Below are 23,741 nucleotides of genomic sequence, written 5' to 3'. Positions count from 1 at the left end.
TACAGAGGCAGGAGACAAAGGGATTATAAAAAACAGGCAGAAAAATTCCAGCAACCTTAATTATTTGGAGATATTTAATAAAAATAAAAGCAGTGCTTTACCTCTTAATGAGGGCATCACTGTCATAACCAATACAATAACTGATGCTTATAACCCATAGTCATCAAGGAAAAAAAAGTAAGATGGTATGATGTCTAGTGTTTAGTAAGATAGAAAAATAATATGTGCATATATATATATATATATATAAGTGTACGTGAATGCACGTGTATGCATATATGAAATATTTCAACCAAAATGTTTTAAAATTATTTTTGAAGCTTAATAGTTTCAATATACTGAAAAATCTACTTTTATTCATTCATTAATCAAACAATTTTTATGAATGGATTCCTAATATGTTTAAAGAGAGGCAGCATGATAGAGTAAACTGGTACTATGCCAAAAGTCAGAAAGACCTAGTTCAGCTCCTACCTCTGACATTTTCTAGATGTGTGACCAAGAACTAGTTGCTTTACCTCTCTGTACTTCTGACATTTCAAGATTTATATCGGGATGTAGGATCTACCATGAGGGAAGGGTTTTTCACATTTATGAAATCACAGATTCTGGTTAAAATGGCATAATTTAAAAGAAGAATCATAAGCACTGGGCAGGTACAAAGATAATTTAGCATAGCATAATCTTATATGGAGTATTCGTTTTCCAATGATGCCAGATAAATGAGGCATAGATGACAAATAGATGAAGTGTAGAACAGGGAAGGAAAGTTACATCTGAAGTGACAATTGCTTCTATTAGGAAAGACTCTTGTTTTCCAGGTCATAAGTGTATTTTAATTACAAGAGCAATATTCTGAAGTCTATTTTTCTAGTAGCATATACAATATTGATATGAATGATTCTGAATCAGGAATATAGTTTTAGTTAGAGCATTCCACAAAATTCAAGTGTATTCCATATTCTTCCCATAGGTTTGCTATTTACCAAACAGACACAAACAAAACTCTTTCCAGGCAAGTTCTTAGAAAGTCTAGTAAAAGAATATTGACCTTTCCAGTTCCTTGTAACAGAAAGAAAAGAACTTATAATAGGATATTCATTAACCTGTAAAAACACAGTCACCAGATGACATCTTTATGAATTCCAAACTAGTGCCTTGAGTGGATTAAAAAAGAAACAATGGCATCGACCAAAAAATAATTGTCTGCATCTAGGATGACCCTCAAAATACAGTGGAAGAGTTCCAGAGGAAGTCAGTGTAATGGCTCCAGGCAGCAGTCAGTCTTTTTGGATTTTTGCAAGGCAATGGGATTAAGTGGTTTGCCCAAGGTCACATAGCTAGGTAATTATTAAATGACTGAAACTGGATTTGAATTCCAGGGCTGGTGCACTCTCCACTATGCCACCTAGCTGCCCCATCAGACAGTCTTAAGAAAAAGTTCAGCACCCTATAGAGGAAGGGAATAGAGAAAGAGAGGCTATGAGAAATCCATTGTAACTGCCCAAAAGACTCATGGGACTATTTGGGGCATCTCCTCCTTTAGTTCTGTGGGTCTTCTTGGGAGCTGGGAGCCTCCACAATCTCACTCCTGCTTGGAGTCACTCAAATGTGCATCCTCTGGATCTTTTCCACTGTCTTTTAAAGGTTACCTAGGTTATAGACAATCATTGCCTGGTCAGTGTCATTGCTCTCTTTCTAATTCACTGAATGGATTTGTCTGGATTTCATAAAGAAATTCCGGTTTAGCACCTCATTATGAGAACACTTACTTTGTGTTTCTGGGTTCCTGGTTTTTCAGAGGCTAACTCCCTCATATGTGGAACTTCTAGGTAGTTACAAATAAAAGACTTTACTATAGTAATATTGATATATTATCTTTAAATTAGATTACATCCTCATGTTATAATAGATAGTAGAAATAGAAATTTATCAATACATCATTAAAGACAAATGCAAAATATCCAGATCTATAGTAGTTCAAAAGAATTATACTCTTGAATGACATCCATGGAAAACTTCAAATAAATAGGGACCCTTCTAAAAAAAATTACTCTTCAAATCTGGCTCAGAATCAGTGGCAGCAAAACAAATAAGTCTTTGAAGTTTAGACACCAGTAAATCAGAGACACTTGATTTTTCTCTTTAAACTCCAGAAAACATGGTAATTTTGGAAGCAATGCTTCCATCTACACGTTAAAAGCAATGCTTCCATCTACACATTAAAGCACTAAATAATTGTACTGCTCCCAAAGTTTCCTCCAAACCTATACTTCTGTTTAGTGTCAGTCCAAGATGGTCTCTTACTTGAAATCAGTGGCCATTATAACCACTAGTAACAGATGGCTGTGTAATTTTCAGAGGTATTTAAGGAAATTCTTGCGTAGTGGAGGTCCTGGAAAACTCATCACTCTCTCAAATTTTGGCCAAGCTTTTAAATAGGACAAAGAGTTTGTTGTCAGCTTGTCTGTCCTTCACTGTGTGAGAAAAAAAGTTCTTCCTGTTATATGGGAAGGCTAGAGGTTCTTTTCCTTAGAAAATAAGGATCAGTCCACAAGTATTTGTTGAGCACTTACTCTGGGCCAACACTATGCTAAGGACAGGGGATATATTGTTCTTGTTGAGTAATTGCAGTCATGTCTGACTTCTCAAGACCCATTTGTGTTTTCTTGGCAAAGATACTGTAGTAGTTTGTCATATACTTTTCTGGATAATTTTAAAGATGAGGAACTGAGCAGCCAGAGTTAAGTGACCTACCCAGGCTCATACAGATAGATCAGATTTGAACTCAGGAAGATGAATCTTCCTGCCTTCAGCTCCAGCATGCTATCCACTACACTATCTAGTTGTAGACATAAAGGTAAAAAATATGGTCTCTGTCTTCACAGAGTTCACATTCCAAAGGGAGATAAATGTTAAGATTTTGGTTTCTAGGTCATTAACTCAAGAAAGAAATGGAAGTATATAGATATTGCTATATCTTTGTGTATATCTATAGCTAAATATATGTGTATAGATTTACATATGTCTGTCTGTATATGTATATATGTATATATACATATATATGTATGTATATTTGAAAACCATTCACTAAAATCCAAACCTAAAATTAAAAAAAAAATAAACTGACCACTTTCAGCTCAGAAAAAGTTTTAGTACTAAAAAAGTTACTTTAAAAAAAAGAAGTTTCTTAAATTTGATGCTGGTAATTCAGCCTCTCCAAAAAGCAATATAATCTATATACGTCTAATCTGTAGCCCAGTTCCCTTCTGACATTTTAGGCATAGTGAACTGAGGTTCACTGAAATGATGTCAGGTGAGCACAATGACTTGGTAATTTTTTTTTGAAGTACTAAAACTGCTGAAATGAATGACATTTAAGGCAATTTGGGCATTTGTACATGTGTCACAAAACCTTTCTTTGGTTTTAGGTTTCAGTTTTTGTTTGGTTGTGCAATAAAAGCATTACTTAACATAGAATAACATATATATATATATATATATATATATATATATATATATATATATATATATGAGCCTATGATTTCTATACACATATTCTAGAATCAAATGTATACATGTATATGCACTATACACATATACATATAGTCCTTCACTGCTATATTCATTAGATAAATTTAAGTACTGCACAATTATTAATAAAGATTGATTTTTCCCACAGTAAAGTAAGGATTTGTTTGTGTTGGAATAAAAAGACAGTATCAACAAAACCTTAAAGTTAGCTTTTATTGCACAAATATCAACTTTACCTCAAAATCTTCACTCTTCCCAACTACTGTCTCCTACTTCCTTGGCAGAAGCTGTGAAACATTGAAAAAGATAAAGATTAAGGAGCCAATCAGAGGTTTTCAAATTTTTATTAGAATTGGGAGGAAAGCAATGTGTTTAGAGTAGTTGTAGATAAGTAGGAGGCTACTTTCTTCAGATTTATGGCTCAAGCTACAGCCACCATCTCACATGCATAGCTTTTCTCATTAACAGCAGTACCTACTTATTTGTCTAAATCAACCAGAAATTAAATGATAGTTCTTAATCTTTATGATACAATTCAATCTTAAAGTTTTAAAAGTTTGTTTACAACCTTTAACAATGTACTCGTGAATTCTCTACATTTCAGGAACAATAAATCTGTTATTGCTTCAAAGAGTGAGTGTACCTGTCTTTTTTTCTCCTTAAGTATAGGGCTAGTGGCAGATGCTTAAAAAAATATGAAAGTGTTAATCTCAGAAGATATTATTCTGTCTTGGAGCAATATTTCATTTGAGGAAAGGAAAAATAATGTACATTGGCATTACAGCCGTTTTTCTTAATAGTTTACAACTTAAAAGACTATCCTAAGGATAAATACAGAGTGGCTTTTGGTGATATGAGTTCTTGATGGAGGCTTCTAGCTTTGGTTGGCCTACTGAATGGCCTTATGCAAATAATGAAAAACCTTCCTGAGGAAACTTTTGCTGTAACTTAAAACCAAAGTCACGTGTGGTTTACCAAACATGCTTCAATCTAACATCTAGACTCAACTTTTTAAAGTAGGAAGAAATAAAAGAAATGAAAGATGGGATAAAAAGACAATTTTTAAGTTACTATAATAAAAATTTGATCATTGTAGAGACAAAGGAGAAAGTAAGGATTGGGGGGGGCAGTTGGAAAAGGAAAAAGAACCATTGATCCCACAAAGAAAATAATCCCAGTAGGAAGCAGATTTATGCTACTCTTTCCAACTTGTTCAGCCTTAACACCATAATTATCTTTCTGTATTTGTGCTCCTCCTTCTGTTGTTCCTTTTGGTTCTTCATGTAGCTTTCAAAAACTTTGTGTGGGAATTCAAAGCTATGGACTCAAAGCTGGTTGTTACAAAAGTATTTCCCTTAGTTTATTTAGACTTCTAAATCATTGTAGGATTTAGAGATAGAAATGCATACATACATACACACATATTGACATATAGACATTGACATGACAGACATAGTAGTTATAAATATACAAAGATAGAAATGCTACAGAGATTTGCATGTTTGTGTACATATATCTAATGAGTTACTGATAGAAAAGTTTTAATTGGAAATTGGGAAAGGGGCATATGCACAAACACTTTCATGCAACAAAAAGTTCTCATAAATTTGCAATGATTCTTTGGCTAGACTGATAGAATCTTTATTCAGTGACTTTATGTCTTTGCAATCTGGTCGAAGTTTAAGAATTGGTACCTAATTACTTATTATACAATTTCTGTGTTAACCTAAGTCATTCTATTTGCTAATAGTTGTGTAGCATTTGGTTTCTTTTTTTTTTTTTTTTGCTTTATTTTGTTTTTATCATCTACTAATTATGGTTCAAATTATAGTGCAAGGCGGTGGGAGTCAGGTTTTAGTCACATTCTTGATTAGTTGGAAAAATAGAAACTAAATATCTGGAGCTCTCTAAAGAACATCAGATTTCAACTTTCTACTTATTTTTTCATTTTATTGTTTGCTGATACTGAACTATATCCAAGTATTTGAATATCATTATGAGGTTATTTTGATAATCAAAATAAAATGGAAAGACAGATACCATTAGGCTAGTATTACACTTAGAAGTTTACTTTTGCATAAAGGATTAATTTTGTATAAAACATTAGATTATCACAAATGCTATAGGTCCAATTATCATGGTAGCATAGGGGTTTTACAATTGAAAATGAATTTATGGGATTCATATTCCTTCAGCTAGTATGATCATACTCAACAAAGATCTGGATTTACAACCAGGAACACCACAAAATTTCAATGTTCAACATGAACTTGTATTTTTTTTGCATAGGAAAATACTGTAGCAACATATTACTGCAGGAACTAAAATTAAAGCCATAGTCTGTTTTTCTGATTTTTATTGCCATCTATGATAGTTTAATTCCAGTAGCAATATAACAGGCTCAGTCTGAGAAGTGACAATTAAATGTTTTATATTAACACAGGATATTTTTTAAAAACTTATCAGTGATATCTATGTATTAAATTTTGTCTTAGGAATTGGAAAAGGAATGAAAGGTGAAGCTCCTCCCAAAGGCAAAGGTACAGCTGTTAAATTTAGTTAAATTAGTTGTACAATTTATAACTTTTAGTTATTAGATCAACATAGAATATTATTTCTACTAATATTATAATACTAATATAATAGTATTAGTGTATATTATATATATTTCCCATGAAGTTGTGAATAATAAGCAGATTTGAGAATAAGTTTTAGCCTCCATCAGGTTTAATTTTCTTCAACCCACACCGAGATGTGCAATTTTTTTTCTTTTAACAAGAATTTATTTTTCTCTCTCTTAATTTCCATTGGGGGGGGAAGGAAAAAGAAAAACATTCCAACAAATATTCACAGTCAAAGGAAATAAATTCTCACATCAGCAAAGCCTATATTATAAAACAAAAATTTAAGATGTAGATTTTCAATGCTTGTATTGAAAATATCACAGCAAATTGATTGAACTTTGAAGTGCAGTTATATTTCCACAAAATCATGTTTAGTAGTGTGTTCTGAAATGCTGATGCGTGTTTGATTTCCCTTTTACTAAGTAGCACTGTTATAAATATCAACCTAATTCAGAGATGTACTTTGATTGTTTTTTTGTAGCATAAACCCCTTTTGCAAAAACTTATGGAGCCCTTCTCATATAAAGTCATAACACAAAAAGACATAGTTTTGAAAAAAATAAGTTATCTTAGTAATTACTAAAGGAGGGAAAAATTAGGTTCCTTAATAGTACTTTGAATAACCAATCTTAGACCCAAGGAAACTGACGATGAGACATAATTCTTTCTTGACAGTAAAGAGATGAGGGATTGTAGATGTAGATATATAAAACAAATCAACAAAGGTATATATATATATACACATATATATGCATATGTGTATAAATCTACAGGTCAATAGATAGATAAAAAAAATATATATATATATACATATATATATATATATATATATAAAACAAAAGTATTTTCTGACATTACACATATATAGGCAATATGTGCACATATGTATATTGCATGTGTGCGCGTATATATGACATGTGTATGCATTATATATGTACACCCTTTTGTTGACTCATTTTTGTTTTTATCTTGTTCCTTGTGTGGATTGCAAGACAAGATTTCTTTGGTTTCTTATGGATCATGCTAAGAAAGTCCTACAGTGCTTTGTAACAGCTACAAAAAGAAGCATTTGATTAACTTCCTTACCACCACAGGGAATCCTTCTATTTAATAAAATAATAATCTTATCTTTTTTGGATTTTATCTATTATTATATATTCCTTATTTTCCTCTGTTTTTGAAAATAGATTATTTGGTGTAGACATTCTTTAAATGTTTGATCAGAGGAGCAGCTAGGTGGCACAGTGGATAGAGCACTGGGCCCTGGAGTCAGGAGGACTTGAGTTCAAATGTGGCCTCAGACACTTAATAATTCCCTAGCTGTTTGGCCTTGGGCAAGTCACTTAACCCCATTTGCCTTGCAAAAACTTAAAAAAAATGTTTGATCAGATTCTCTCATGAATCCATATGGTTCTTGGGGTTATTTTTAATGTTGTTATTAATATACTTTTATTTATTTCAATAAATATTTGCCAATTACATGTAAAAATTAATATTTCATAAAAAAATTGAATTTTACATTTTCTTTCTCCCTCCTACTACTTTACCCTTACTGAGAAGGCAAGCAATTTGATATTATTCATGCATGTGAAGCCATACAAAACATTTCCATATTAGCCATGTTGCAAGAGAAACCATAGACAAAAAAAGTTAGAAAAATTTTTTAAAAATTTAAAAGTATGCTTCAGTCTGCAGAACAAAAAGGGAATAGACAAAGGAATTATAAAAAGCAGGCAGAAAAATTCCAACAACCTAATCATTTGGGAACATTTGATAAAAATACAAGCAGTACTTCACAACTTAATGAGGGTTTCAGTATATTATGTTGTTCAATAGGCAGTTGTGTTTAACTCTTCCATGTCCCCATTTTGGGTGATTTACTACTTCCTTCTCCAGTTCATTTTACAGATGGGGAAACTGAGGCAAACAGGGTTATCTTCCTGACTAGGTCTGGCACTATTTCTCCAAGCCACCTAGCTGCCCCCATATGTTATAACCCAGTACAACAATTTATTTTCACCATTCATAATTGTTAAGTCTAATGAGTTAAGTCTAATGTTTAATAAGGTAGGAAGTGACATATTAAAAAGATTTCTACTAAAATGGAATTTAAAATCATTTTTGATGTTTAAAGATTTCAGTAAATTTAAAAACCCACTTTTATTCATCCACTGATCAATTACTTATTGTGAATAGATTGTTAATATGTTTAAAGAGACACAGTAAACTGAGTTCTGTACTGAGAATCAGAAAGACTGGGATTCAGCGCCCATTTCTGACCCTTACAAGATAGACCAGTTTCTAACCTCTCTGACCCTCCAACATTTCAAGACTCATTGAGTTAGGATCTATTTTGGGGCAGTGAGTGTTCACTTTTGTGATATCACAGATCATAGACAAAGTGGCATCACTTAAAACAACTGTGGTGGCTACTGGGTAGATACAAGGATTATTACATTATCATACCTGCCCACAAGGGCAACTAGGTGGCAACAGTAAAGGAATGTTTGGCCTGGAGTCAGAAGACTCACCTTCCTGAATTCTAATTTGACCTCAGACACTTACTAGTTCTGTGATCCTAGGCAAAGTCACTTATTACTTTTTGCCTTAGTTTCCTCATAAGTTAAAAGAACTAGAGAAGGAAATGTCAAGCCACTCCAGTACCTATGCCAAGAAAACCTCAAATGAGATCACAAAGAGTCAGACATGACTGAAAAATGACCAACAACATCCTGTTCATATGGAATATTCATTTTCCAATGATGTCAGATAAATGAGGCATAGATGACAAATAGATAAAAGGTAGGTCAAGGAAGGAAACAGTTATATCTGAAGTAGTAATCGCTTCCATTGGGAAAGACACATTTGTTTTCTATATCATAAATGTCTTTTAATAACAAGAAATAGCAATATTCTGAAGCCTGTTTTTCTAGTGATATATGCAATACTAATATTAGTGATTCTGAATCAGGAATGTAGTTTGGGGTCAGAGATTTCCACAAAAAAAAAAAAAACAAGTTTATTCCATATTCTTCCCATGGATTTGCTATTTACAAATAAACACAAACAAAATTCTTTCCAAGTCAGTCCTTATAAAGTCTAGTAAAAGAAAGTTGAAGTTCAGTTCCTAGTGATAGAAAGTAAGGATCCCAAAATGGGATATTCAGCTACCAGTAAAAATGCAGTCACCAGGTTACACCTTTATGAATCCCAAACTAGTGCCTTGAGTGAATTAAAAAGAAAACAATGTCATTGACAAAAAACAATTGTCTGCTTCCAGAATGACCCTCTAAGGACCGAGGAAGAATTTCAGAGGAAGTCAATGTAAATGGCTTCAGGCAAGTCAGTATTAAGGAAGGGTCCAACTCCCTATGAGATGTGTAGAGGAAAGGAATAGGAGGTAGAGAGCTATTAGAAGTCCTTTAGAACTGCCCAAAAGACTCATGGGACCTTTTGAAGTATCTCCTCCTTTAGTTCTGTGGATCTTCTTGGGATTTGGATCTCTCTACAATCTCATTCCTACTTAGAGCTACTCTGGATCTTCTCCCTATCTTTTAAGAGTTACCCAGGGGGGCGGCTAGGTGGTGTAGTGGATAAAGCACTGGCCTTGGAGTTAGGAGTACCTGGGTTCAAATCCTGCCTCAGGCACTTAATGATTACCTAGCTGTGTGGCCTTGGGCATGTCACTTAACCCCATTGCCTTGCCAAAAAAAAAAAAAACCTAAAAAAAACAGTTACCCAGGCTGTATACAATCATTGCTTGGCCAATGGCATTGCTCTCTTTTCTAATTCACTGAAGGGACTTGTCTGTATTTCATAACATCTTACTTTAACACCTCATTATGAGGTCTAATTTTCTGTAACTGGTTCCTGGGTTTTCAGAGGCCAACTCCCTCATACTTGGAACTTCTTGGAATACTGAACTAAATTCAGAAATCATTTCCTTTCTGACTTCCTTATGTTAGAACCAGTCATTGATTGAATGTATTTACTCATTGACTTGAGTGAATAGGTTATTCCACTTGACTGGTTGTAGGTATATTTGACTATGCTTTCCTCAATATAAAGAACACCTTCAGACATTTTTTACTTATTCAAATTTGTTAAGGTTATTTAAAAGATAATTCTGGATTTTTAAAATAATGATTACTAAGATCCATATTATTCATAGTTGTTTTTCATATCTATGATTTATATATGAAATATAAGCCTTTTTCCAGAACAGTTATGTAGTCACAAATAAAAGATTTTAATATAGTAATATTGAAATACTGTATATCTTAGAATGGATAGTAAAAATAAATTTTCTCAGTGTATTATGAAAGACAAATGGAAAATATATAGTTCTGTACTAGTTCAAAAGAAATGTACATTCATGGAAAACTTCAAATAAACACTGACCCTTTGGGGCAAGATTTGCTCTCCAAATCTGCCTCAGAATCTGTGACATATCACTTTAAAGTCCAGACACTAGTTAATCAAAATCACATTGCTTCTTCTCTTCCAGCTCCATTAAATGCTGTTTTTAATTCATTCTGTTGTCTAACTCTTTGTTACCCCATGAACCAATAGCATGCCAGACCCTTTTCTCCTATGATCTTTCCCAATGTCTATCCAAGTTTGTTTGTTACTTCCATGACAGTATTTATCCACCTCAATCTCTTACATCCTCTTCTCCTCTTTCAATTTTTCCCAACCTCAGATCATTTCCAATGAGTCCTGTCTTCTATTTATGTGACCAAAGTATTTAAATTTATTTCTAGTATTTATTCTTCCATGGAAAAATCTGTAATAATTTCTTTAGGTACTGAATGATTCCTTGATGTTACAGGGATTTTCAAAAATCTTTCGTACCACAATTTGGAAGCATCAATTCTCTTTAGTCAAACTCTCCTACCTGTACACTGTTACTAGAAAACCATAACATTCATTTTACAAACTTTTTTGGCAAGGTGGCTATTTTTTAGTATGCTGTCCAGATGAACCATGGCTTTCTTTCCAAGGAGCAAGTTTCTTTTAATTTCATTACTGTGGTCACTTATTTGTAGTGATGTTTGAGGTCACAAATATAAAATCTGACATTGCTTCCATTTGTTCTCCTCTATTTGCCCAGAAATGATGGAACAAATTTCCAGGATCTTAATTTTTAAAAGTTAATCTTCAAGCCAGCTTTTACAGTCTTCCTTTTCATTAAGAAGTATCTGCTATCAGAATGATGTAGTCTGCATATCTAAGATTGCTGATATTTTTCCCAACAACCTTATTCCCTTATGATTTGCCCATCATATGATGTATTTTGAATATAAATTAAACAACTTTACAATATACAATATTGTCATATCCCTTTTCCATTCTTAAACCAATCAACTGTTCCATATTTAGTACTACCTTCTTAGCCAGCAAGTAGATTCCTCAGGAAACAAGTAAAATGATTTGAGGATTTGTGAGATTTTTTGTGATCCATATTTTGTTGTGAGATTTTAATGTAGTCACTGAAGCAGAAGTACATGCTTTCCCCCCCCCCCCCCCCCCGGAACTCCCTTGCTTCAGCAAATTGGCAATTTGGTCTCTAGTTCCTCTGCCTATTCAAAACCAGCCTGCCATTCTGGTAATTCTCAGTTTACATGTTGCTCAAGCCTAGTTTGCAGAATGTTGAGGATAACCTTACTGGCATGTGAAATTGAGCACAATTGTACAGTAATTAAAACATTTTTTGGTATTATTCTTCTTTAGGATATATATATATATATATATATATATATATATATATATATATATATACATATATATATATACATATATATATACATATATATATGTGTGTGTGTGTGTGTCCATACAGATATATATATATATATATATATATATATATATATATATATATATATATATATATATATGTATATAGTGGTCATTTTTAATTCAGTGGCCATAATGAGATTTCAAATTTGCTGGTATATTGGGTACAGTATTTTAATGATTTCATCTTTTAGAAATTTAAATAACTTAGCTGAATTTCTGTCACCTCTGCTAACCTTATTGTTAACAATGCTTCATAAAGGTATTTTCCAGGATATATAACTCTAGATTAATAACCACAACATTCTGGTTACTGGTGATTTTTAATTATTTTTTGTATAGTTTTTCTGTTATATTCTTGTCACCTCTTTTGAATGTTTGTCTTTTATCATGCCCATTTTTGCATGGAAACATTCCCTTGATATCTCTAATTTTCTTGAAATGATCTTTTGTCTTTCCCATTCTATTGTTTTAAAAGCAAACATTCTTATTTATCCTTGCAATTATATGGAATTCTGCATTCAGTTCAATCTCTCTTTCTCTTTTCCTTTTCCCTTTCCATTTTCTTCTTTCCTCAGCCATTTGTGAAGCTTCATCAGATGATCATTTTGCTTTCTTGCTCTTCTTTTTCCTTGAGATGTTTTATTTGTTGTTGTTGTTGTTGTTACCTCCTATACAATATTGAAATTCTCTGTCCTTAATTCTTCAAGCACTCTATCAGATTAATTCTGTAAATCTATTCATCATTTCCACATCATATTCATAAGAGATGGGTTATACCTATATGGTCTAATTGTTTTCCCTGCTCTCTTCAATTTAAGCCTGAATTTTGTAAAAAAAGAAAAACAACAACAACAAAATGCATGATTTTGCCTCAGAAAGCATTGGGTTTTATTTAACTGACTGTATAAAGCTTCTCCACATTTGGCACAAAGGATATAATCAATCTGATTTTGATATTGACAATCTGGTAATATCCATGTGTTGAGTCATCTTTTAGCTTGTTGAAAAGAGTGTGTGCTATTACCAAAAAGTTATCTTGATAAAACCCTATTAAGTCTCTCTACCCTGCTTCATTTTGTATTTTAAGACCAAAGTTGTCAGTTTTTCCAATTATCTTTCTACATCAGCATTTGAATGCCCTGTGATAAATGTGATCCCTTTGGGAGTTTTATTTCCAGAAGATGTAGATCTTCATTGAACTGAGCAACTTTGGCCTCTCCGGTGTCAGTTGGTTAGAGCATAGACTTGTGAAATTGGATAGTTTTCCATGAATTTGAATAGATATCATACCAAATTTTTTTTGAAATTGTGCTCCAGTAATGCTTCCTTCATCCTTTTATTGACTATAAGGGCTATTCCATTTTTGCTAATGGACTCTTTCCCATAGTAGTATATGCAATCATCACCTGAATTAAATTCACTTGTTCCTATCCATTTAAGTTCATTGAGGCCTAAGATGTTAATGTTTAATATTTCCATCTCCTGTTTCACTACATACAGCTTACTTTGGTTCATAGATTTTATATTCCTATGTCATTAAGCAATATTGATCTTTAAAGCATTTGGATTTTCCTCTTGTCACCAGGCATATCCACAGCTGAGCTTTCTTTTATCTTTGTTTCAGGCTCTTCATCCTTTATAGAACTACTTGTGAGTGTGATCCTAAATTTGACATTTTCTGAGGAGTTTATCTTTCATTATCATATCTTAAATCATTTCAATACTATCCATGAGGTTTTCTTTTCTTTATTTCTTTTAGCAAGGCAAATGGGGTTAAGTGGCTTACCCAAGGCCACACGGCTAGGTAATTATTAAGTGTCTGAGACAGGATTTGAACCCAGGCACTCCTGACTCCAGGGCCAGTGTTTTATCCACTATGCCACCTAGCTGCCCCTCCATGAGGTTTTCTTGACAAAGAAATCGAAATGGTTTGCCAATTCCTTCTCCAGTGGATCACCTTTTGTCCAAACTTTCCACTATAATCTGTCCCGCTTGGGTAATACTGTTTGGCATATCCCATATTTTTATTATACCACAATAAATCAATAATCCAGGATAGGCAAACAATATATTAATGTGTTATTTTGGAAATTGTGCCCCTATCTGCACATTAAAGCAATAAATAATTGTACTTTTCCCAAATTTTCTTCCCCATTTGGACTTCTGTTTAGTGCCAGCCCAAGAGAATTGATCTCTTACATGAAGTCAATGACTGAGCAGTTTTCAGAGTCATTTAAGAAAGTTTTGGCATTTTTGACTCTCGAAGTCAGACTCTCTAAGATTTGGCCATGTTTCTAAATAAAACAAAGAATTTGTATTTGCATGTCTATGCAATGTCACTATTCTAATAGAGAGGGTTCTTTCTATTGCACTTCTCCTGCCATAAAAGAACTCTAGAGGACTTTCTCCCACACACAATGGAAATTAAGATTCAGTCAATTTTTGCTGACTTAAGAACTGTGGACCACTAGGCACTGTGGATTTGTTGTTGTTATGGTTGAGTTGTTTCCATCCTGTCTTAGTCTTCATGATCCCAATTGGGTTTTCTTGGCAAAAGTACTAGAGGGGTTTGTCCAATCTTTCTCTGACTCATTTTATAGATGAGAAACTGGGGCCAATGGGGTTAAGTGATTTGCCCAGGGTCATATAGCAAAAAAGTGTCTGTGGTCAGATTTGATTTCAGTAAGATGAGTCTGCCTGACTTCAGAGCCAGCATTCTTTCTATTATGCTACTTAGCTGTGCCTGTGACTATAAATAAAGAGAAAGATATGATCCCTGTTGTCACCAACTTCACTGTCTAAAGAGAGATAAATTTTAAAATTTTGATTCCTAGGTCATTGACAAAAAAAGAAGTGGAAAATATAGTTATTGCTATAGCTTATCTATGTGTGCATCTATATCTATCTTTAAATAGCTAGATATAGATATGAAAAATATCTATAGTATTCACTGAAGTCCAAAGCTAAAATAAACCCTGGCCATTTTCAGCTAAGAAAAAATATAGTACGAAATAGTTAACTTTATTTAAAAAAGGACAAATTTCCTAAATAATCTACTCAGCCCCTCCAACTCATAGTCTGTTCTTCAACCCACATTCCCTCTAACATCTTAGGCACGGTGACCTGGTGTTTGCCGAAATGACGACAGATGAGCACAATGTCTTGGTAATTTTTTGGAAGTGCTAAACTGTTGAAATGCATGATATTTAAAACAATTTAATTGTATCTTTATCAAAAAACCTTTTTTTTTTAGTTTTGAGTTTCAGCTTGAATGGTTGTACACTAGAGTATAGAAAGATAAAGAATATAGACCTATAATCCTTAACATGAGACAAAATGATATTCATGATCCTATGTATATATCATATATATACATGTATGTGCATGTGTATGTACCATGCACATAAACATATATTCTTTTACTGCCAGATTCATTAGCTGGATTTAAGCACTGCACAGTTATTAGTAAAGCTTGATTTTCCCCCCAAGTAAAGTCAGAATGTTTGTAATGGAATAAAAAGCAATATCAACAAAAACCTTTAAATTAGCTTTTATTACACAAATATTAAAACTCATAGGTATGACTCCAACATCTTCTCTCTTCCAAACTACTATCTCCTACTATCTTGGTAAGTATTGAGAAACATGGTACAGATGGAGATTAAGAGAACAATCATAAATTTTCAAATTCTACCTAGAATTGTGAGATAAACAATGTGCCATTGAGAAGGGGTTAAACTCTAGCAACAAATATGAATTGTTAAAGGAAATTTATTCTCAAAAGAACCAGATTGTTTGAAAATATTGCCACAGAAACTTTGAATTTTTAATTGCCTCTTATGAAATATTAATTTTCTTTTACTAGAAAGTTCTATATTTTGAATATAAACCTAATCTAGTAATATTCTTAACTTTTTTTTGTGTCATGGACTCCTTTGGCAGTCTATTGAAGCTTATGCAACCCTTCTCAGAATTGTTTTTAAAATTCATAAATTATAAAAATATAGCTTAAAGAAGAAATCATGGTGAAATGTCGATCAAAATTGTGAAATTTAAAATAGAATTAAAAAATTTTGGTTCTAATCCCATCTTTGCCCATACTCCTAGCTAATTTTCCAACAATTTCTTTTGAAGAATAAACATTTCCATTCTCTTGTGTTTTGTTACTCGAATTCATGAAATATTAGAAAGAGGTTCATTTACAAAAATTCTAGTGAAAAGGTATCTTCATAACTTCTGATTGAGTCATGATTGTGCATGATGTATTCAGGATACTGCAACCTATACCCTATTTTTCTACAGTTATAGAGAAGTATCATTTGAAATTTTTAAAAATTTAGATAACATCTGGACTGGTATTTATCTTTTTGCATTGTTTGTGCAGTAGGAAATTAGGAAGGCAATGATATAAAGCTAGATTGAAAGGTAAGAGTTTAACTGCTGAAGATGACCAAAAACTAATCTTTAAAAGTATTTAATTTCAACTGGTGATGAGGCACAAATTCTTCTTTTTAGTAAAGAGATGAGAAACTATACATGGATATTCTTTTACTGCCACATTCATTAGCTGGATTTAATCACTACACAATTATTAGAAAAGCTTGAATTCCCCCCCAAGTAAAGGCAGAATGTTTGTAATGGAATAAAAAGTAATATCAACAAAACCTTTTTAATGTAAGTGGATATGAAAAGCAAGTCAATTAAACACACATATAAGGAAGGAATATGTATCTATATAACAAAGATGTCCATGTACATACATGTATATATATATATATATATATATATATACACACACATATATATCTCTTTGTTGATTTCAAGTTGTCTTCTTCCTTGTGTGTGTGGACTGCAACACAGATTGCCTTTGAGTGCTTTTGAGTTATGTTGAGGAAGGCTATAGTGCTTCATACAGCCATGCCATCTACAAAGAGAGCCATTTGGATAACCTTGTTGCCATCAGAGAGAGTTCCTCTTCAATTGAGACTTTTGTAATCTGTAAAGAATATCATTAGTATGTATATATATATATATATATACATACCTCATCATCTTAAGTCTCCCTTGAAATTGATATTCAGAGAATCATTGAACCAAGCTATCTCTGTGTTTTCAAATATCCAGGAATATTATTTGATCTTAATATTGGTTTAAGACATCACCTATTAGGGAAATAACTTCACTTTATTGAGCCAAATATTGTTGTTGGTTTTTAAAATAGTTTCATTAATTCATTTTTTCTCATTTCAATAGAAAACTTTTTTTAGATTCAAAGAATTAAATGAGAATAAGCCATCTGTATTGAGAAATATTTGCATCATAAATAACATTAATATAATATATTGTACATAATAGAAATAATTGTGATGTGACAATTACTATATTATTGTCACAATAAATGAAATATTTTAATAAATTATGGTGATATATGTGTTATGTTATGTTAATATATAATGATGTTAATATATATCTATTTCATTAAATATATCTCAAATCTATTTTAAATTTTTTTCACATTGGTTTTAAAAAAATTTGAATTCCAGATTGTCTTTCTCCCTCTTGCCAATCCAATATATGTGTGAAATTTTACAAAACATATTTCCAGGGATGGCTTTAGATGCTTAATAATTGCCTAGCTGTGTGGCCTTGGGCAAGTCACTTAACCCAATTGCCCTGCAAATAACAAACACATCCTATTTCCATATTAGTCATGTTGCAAAAGAAGGCACAGAAAAAAATAAAAACAAGAAAAAAGTATGCTTCAGTCTGCATTCAGTGTTCATCAGGTCTCTTTTTAAACATGGATCTTGAGAAATTTTCTTCTATCATTGTATGGATTAGAGTGGATCAACATTTACAAATATATTTCTTATTGTATATAATATTCTGCTGGTTGTGTTACTTCACTTTAAATTATTTCATATAAATCCTCCCAGGTTTTACTCATAATTTCATATAGCATAATAATAATCTATAACAATCATATATCACAACTTATTCAGTACTTTCCCAATTTATAGCCATCACCTTAATTTCCAATTTTTGCCACCACAAAAAAAACCTGCTTTAAATGTTTTTGTTCAAAAAGGTCCTTTGCACTTTTCTTTTGAAGTACCATAATTAATAATTCTAGTAGTACTACACCAATGGGTATGTCCAGCTTTATTGCTCTTTGGATATAATTCCAAATACCAAATTGTTAAACTAGTTCACAAATCCACCAGTAGTGCATTAGTTACCAATTTTTCCACGTTCCCTTCATTATGTGTTATCTTTTCTGTCATTTTTGGCAATCTGATAAGTGTGAGACAATATCTTAAGTTGATTTAATAGTGCATTTCTCTAATCAGTAGTTATTAAGAGCATTTTATGTGACTACTGATAGCTTTGATTTCCTCTAAAAATTGCTTGTTTATATCCTTTGATCATTTATTAACTGATGTCTCTTATTTTTATAAATTTGGTTGTTTATATATTTAAGAAATAAGATCTTTTCAAAAGAGATAACTTGCTGTAAAGATTTTTTTCCTATTTTCCTTATAATTTTGACTGCATTAGTTTTTTTGTGCAGAAGCTTTTTAAATTCACATATTCAACATTATTTATTTTCCTTCTTGTGATCTCCTCTATCATTTTTTTAGTCATGAGCTCTTCCCTTTTTCTTACACCTTACAAGTACGTTTTTCCATGTTCCTCTTATTTATGTCACCCTTGTATATATAATTTATCCATTTGGTATTCAAATAAAGAGTTCTTCTATAACTAGTTTCTATGAAGCTAATTTTCTAATTTTTCTGCAAATAGTGACTTCTTGCCCCCAAAACTTGGATCTTGGTTTTTCTCAAACACTAGATTATTATGACCATTTGCTTTCACTGATCCATAATTCTTTTTCTTAGCCAGTACCAGATTGTTTTGATGATTATAAATTTAATATAGTTTATAATCTGGTACTGCTAGGCTACCTTTCTTGACATTTTTTTCCATTGAATCTCTTGATGTTCTTAATTTTTTGTTCTTCCATATGAATTTTGTTATTATTTTTCCTAGTTCTTTAAAATAATTCTCTGGTAGTTTGATTGTCATGATACTGAATAAGTAAATTAGGTAGAATTGGTTTATTTTTATTACTATATTGGCTCAGTCTACTAATGAGTAATTAATATATCTCAAATTGTTTAAATCTGTTTTTTTTTTAAAAAAAAGAAATTAAGGGGGTGGCTAGGTGACATAGTGGATAAAACACCGGCCTTGGGTCAGGAGTATCTGGGTTCAAATCCGGCCTCAGACACTTAATAATTACCTAGCTGTGTGGCCTTGGGCAAGCCACTTAACCCCATTTGCCTTGCAGAAACCTAAAAAAAAAAAAGAAAACAAAAAAAAGAAATTAAGGCAGTCAGAGTTTTTAAGAATAAAGGGGTACCAATCCTTTTTCTTTCTGCTCTGTTTAGACCACATTTGGAGAATTCAGATTAGTTCTCTATGCCACATTTGCTTGACATAGGACAGTAATCAGCTGAAGAATGTAAGAATAAGGATAGAAGAATGGCAAAGACTTGATTCCTAGCCAAAAATGAGAAGTTGGAGGAACTAGGAAAGTTTAGCACATGGAAAAGAAGATTCATAGGGAACATTATATCCGTCTTCAAATTTTTATAGGCTATCATATTGTCAGGTTTCTGATGCCACAATCACTCTTCCCTTCTTAGTATTAGGAGACACCCTGTTTTCCAGAGCTAAGGCCTAGCAAGCAAGATGTGCCTTGGACTTGAATATAACAACAATCCTTTGCTCTCATCCTCTGGAGGAACTCAGTCACAGAAAAATTCCAGAACTGTTTCACACCAGTACCAGGTGTCTTCTGAGCTTAGACAAGTACCTACAGTACCCATGTTTTGGTCATGAAATTTTTCTATGAATGGAAAAAAAACTTGCATCGTTGTTTCTGTTTGCCCTCATTATCACAAATAAAGCTCATTGCATAGCCACTAAAAAAATTGGTGGTGGTGTGTGTGTGTGTGTGTGTGTGTGTGTGTGTGTGTGTGTGTGTGTCTGTGTGTCTGTGTGTCTGTGTGTCTGTGTGAAGTGTTTTGTAATTATGTTGAAATAGCCCCTGGATTTGTCTTGACAGATAGACTCCCAAGTATTTTATATTGTCTGAAGTTATTTTGAATAGAATTTGTCTTTCTATCTCTTACTAATGAGTTTTGTTGGTTATATATATAGTGATTTCTGTGATTTTATTTTATTTTAAAAATTAAAATTTTGCAAAAGTTATTCATTTTAACTAGTTTTTAGTTGATTCTCTAGCGTTCTTTAAAAATACCATCTGCAAAAGTTGAGTTTGTTTCATAATTTCCTATTTATGCCCTCATTTCTTGTGTTATTGATATAACTAGCATTTCTAGTACAATATTAAATAGTAGTGATGATAATGGAAATCCTTGCTTCACCCCTGTTTTTATTGGGAAGTTTTCAAGTTTATTCCCATTGCAAATAATACTTGCTGATAATTAGATAGATACTTATCATTTTAAGAAAGGATCTATAATAAGTGTTGTATTTTGTCAAAAGCCTTTTCTGTATCTGCTGATATAATCATAAGATTTTTCTTGTTTTTATTATGATGTGGTCAATTATGGTGATAATTTTCCTAATAAGTAAATCAATTCTGCATCCCTGGTAAGAATTCCACCTGATAATAATGTGAGATCTTTTTGATATGTTGCTGTTGTCTCCTTGCTAGAATTTTAAATTTGTGCAGGAATAGTCACTAAGGAAGTTGATCTATAATTTTCTTGCTCTGTTTTTGTTATCCCTGGCTCTAACAACAAATCAATATTTGCCTCGAAAGAAATTTCATAGAACTCCTATAACACTTTTTCAAATAGTTTATATATTATTGGAATTATTTGCTCCTTCAACTGATGGAATTAACTTCTTGATCCATCTGATCCTGAGTTTCAAGGTAAGTCATTTATGACTTGTTCAATTTCTATTTTTGAGACACCACTATTTAAGTATTCTATTTCCTTTTATGTTAATCTGGGCAGTTTATGTTTTTGTAGAATTAATTCACTTCACTTAAAGATCATCAATTTTACTGTCATATAATTAACTAGAATGACACATAATAATTGCTTTAGTTTCAACTTCTTTGGTGTTTCACTTTTTTCATTTATGATACTAGTAATTTGGTTTTCATCTTTCTTTTTAAAAATGCTTATCTATTTTAGTTTTCATAAAAGGAAATCCTTGTTTTATTTATTAATTTTTTTTACTTTCAATATTATTCTTCTCTCCTATGAATTTTAGGATTTCCACTTTGGTGTTTAACTGGAGAATTTTAACTTGATCTTTTCCTGGTCTTTTTGTTTGTTTCATACCTAATTCATAGATTTGCTCTCTCTTTCTTTTATTACTGTATGAATTTAGAGATATAAATTTTCTCTTAACATGACATTAGAATTTAGCATATGCCAGAAATTTGGGAATATTGACTCATTATGGTAATTTTTCTGAAATGAAATTATTGTTTCTGTGATTTGTTCCTAGACTCACTCATTCTTTAGGATTAGATGAATTCATTTCAAATTAATTTTTAATCTATCATTACATGACATTTTTTTGAATGCTTATTTCATTATGATCTGAAAATTCATTAAATATTTCTGCCTGCATTTGCTTGTGAGATTTTTAATGCCCTTATACATTATCAGAAAGGTATACCTCCCTCCTGTTTCAATTCAGTTTCCTCCAGAAGTCTATTATATCTAAATTTTCTAAGATTCTATTCATTTCCTTGTCTTCTTTCTTATTTATTTTGTGGTTTAGATTTATCAAGTTCTGAGAGGAAAATTGAAGTTCCTAAATAATAGTCTTGCTTTCTTTTCCTTCCATAATTAAACTTTTCTTTTATTTGATATAAATATGCTTAATAATCATATTGCTACATTTTCTATGCTACCTTTCAGTGAAATGTAGTTCCCCTGCTTATCCCTTTTAATTGGGTCTATTTTTACTTTTGCTTTGTTTGAAAGTATGATTGCTTTCCCTGTGTATTTTTTAACTTCAGCTGAAACAATCTATTCTGCTCCAGTCACTTCAAGTATGTCTCTTGTAAACAATATGTTGTTGGATTATAGTTTCTCATCCATTTTGACATCTGCAATTATTCGAATTTTTCTTCTCTTTTTTCTTCTTTTTATTTTGTTTTATTTTTTCTTGATGTCTCAAGGAGTCATCAGCTTTCACCTGCCCAATTGTAATTTTTAAGGAATTGTTTTCTTTAGTGAGATTTTGTACCTCTTTTTTCATTTGACTAAATCTGCTTTATAAAGAATTATTTTCATCAGTGATATTTTTATCTCTTTTTCCATTTAGCCAATTCTATTTTTAGAGTATTACTTTCTTCATTATTTTTTCTGCCTCTTTTACCAAGATATTTATTATCTTTTCATAATTTTCTTCCTTTTTTCAATTATTTATCTTTTTTTCTACCATTCTTAATGGATTTTGGAAAATTAGTTTTACCTCTTCCAGGAATTTTTGTTGGACTTCTGTGCATTCACTTTTTTTTTTGAGATTTTGCTTGTAACTATGTTGACTTCATTGTCTTCTGAGTTTTGTGTCTTGATTTTCCCTGTCACTATACAAGTTTTTATGATCGGTTCTTTTTTGTTATTGTTGTTTGCTTATTTTTCTACCTATTCCTTGATTTTGAACTATATGCTAAAGTCAGGCTCTTTTCCTTACATGGGATACCTAAAGCTTCAGATTTTTTTGAATTGATGTTTTCAGAAATTGTTGGAGTGGGACAATCAATTAAGTTTTAGTTCTTCCAAGGTGGTACAATTTAATGAGAGAAATGTTTAGTATTCTCTTGGATGGTGCAACCACAAATACTCTTTTCCACCATAAAAATGTGACCTGCTCTTCTTGAGACAATGTTCTGGTGTGCTACTGCTCCTCTTTGCCTTGGGATTGCAACTCAGGACTACTATCCAGATCTGTGTATAGGCAATTCAAAAGAGCCTTACACACAATGTTAGCAAAAGGACCTTTGTGATTTCTACCTTAGCAATTGTTCAACCTCATTGAGAGTTCTAAAATCTTTGCTGAGACCTTACTGGTATAATCTGAGCTAGACTCTCCCACTCCTGAGGGACAAACATTTCCTGCTGACATTCTAAATTGTCCTTGACTGGAAATTGCTTCATCCAGGCTTTAGTGGATTTCTGTTACTCCAGAATTCATCTTAAAATATTCCTAGAGCTATTTTGGCTCTAGTACCAAAAAGATATTTATAGTTTTTTTCTTTAGCCTTCATTTCTTCCCTCATTTTAATTTTGTTAATTAAATTTTAATCTTTTAGTTGGTAATTATTACCTTATGAATTTAATTTTAATTTTATATAATCAATATTTTCTGTTGCATCTTGTTTATTCTTTTCTATCATTATTTAATTATAATTTTTCTTTCAAACAAAATTTTTTTCTCTTTAGTTGTTTTAATTTTTTGTTTTTAATGTTTTTATGTCTTTTATCCATTTAAGATTTGCTATGCTAGAAGATATTTTTGATGACCTAAATCTATTTTTACCAAGTGATTTTTTCATTTCTCACTAAGTGAAATTGAAAGTAAGAATTAATTCCTTATTATTTATATCTCCAAGGACTAGTGTATTAGGCACTTAGTAAAAGATTATTGGTGGATTAATCAATCAATTAAAATATCCTTTCCCCAGTAGTTTATATTCTTTAGTTTATTTAACATTATACT

General features: G+C 31.9%; 1 protein-coding gene across 1 annotated transcript in view; it reads left to right on the top strand.

Annotated features, from left to right (window-relative positions):
- Positions 1–23,741, top strand: part of SPEF2 (sperm flagellar 2) — a 374,057-nt gene that overhangs the window by 128,111 nt on the left and 222,205 nt on the right. Inside the window, 1 exon segment of the mRNA XM_074206967.1 lies at positions 6,030–6,074. Coding sequence (XP_074063068.1) covers positions 6,030–6,074 — 45 coding nt within the window.

This window comes from Macrotis lagotis, chromosome X (genome assembly GCF_037893015.1).
Source record: "Macrotis lagotis isolate mMagLag1 chromosome X, bilby.v1.9.chrom.fasta, whole genome shotgun sequence".
Classification (NCBI taxonomy): domain Eukaryota; kingdom Metazoa; phylum Chordata; class Mammalia; order Peramelemorphia; family Peramelidae; genus Macrotis; species Macrotis lagotis.
This window is presented reverse-complemented; position numbering and strand designations above follow the sequence as displayed.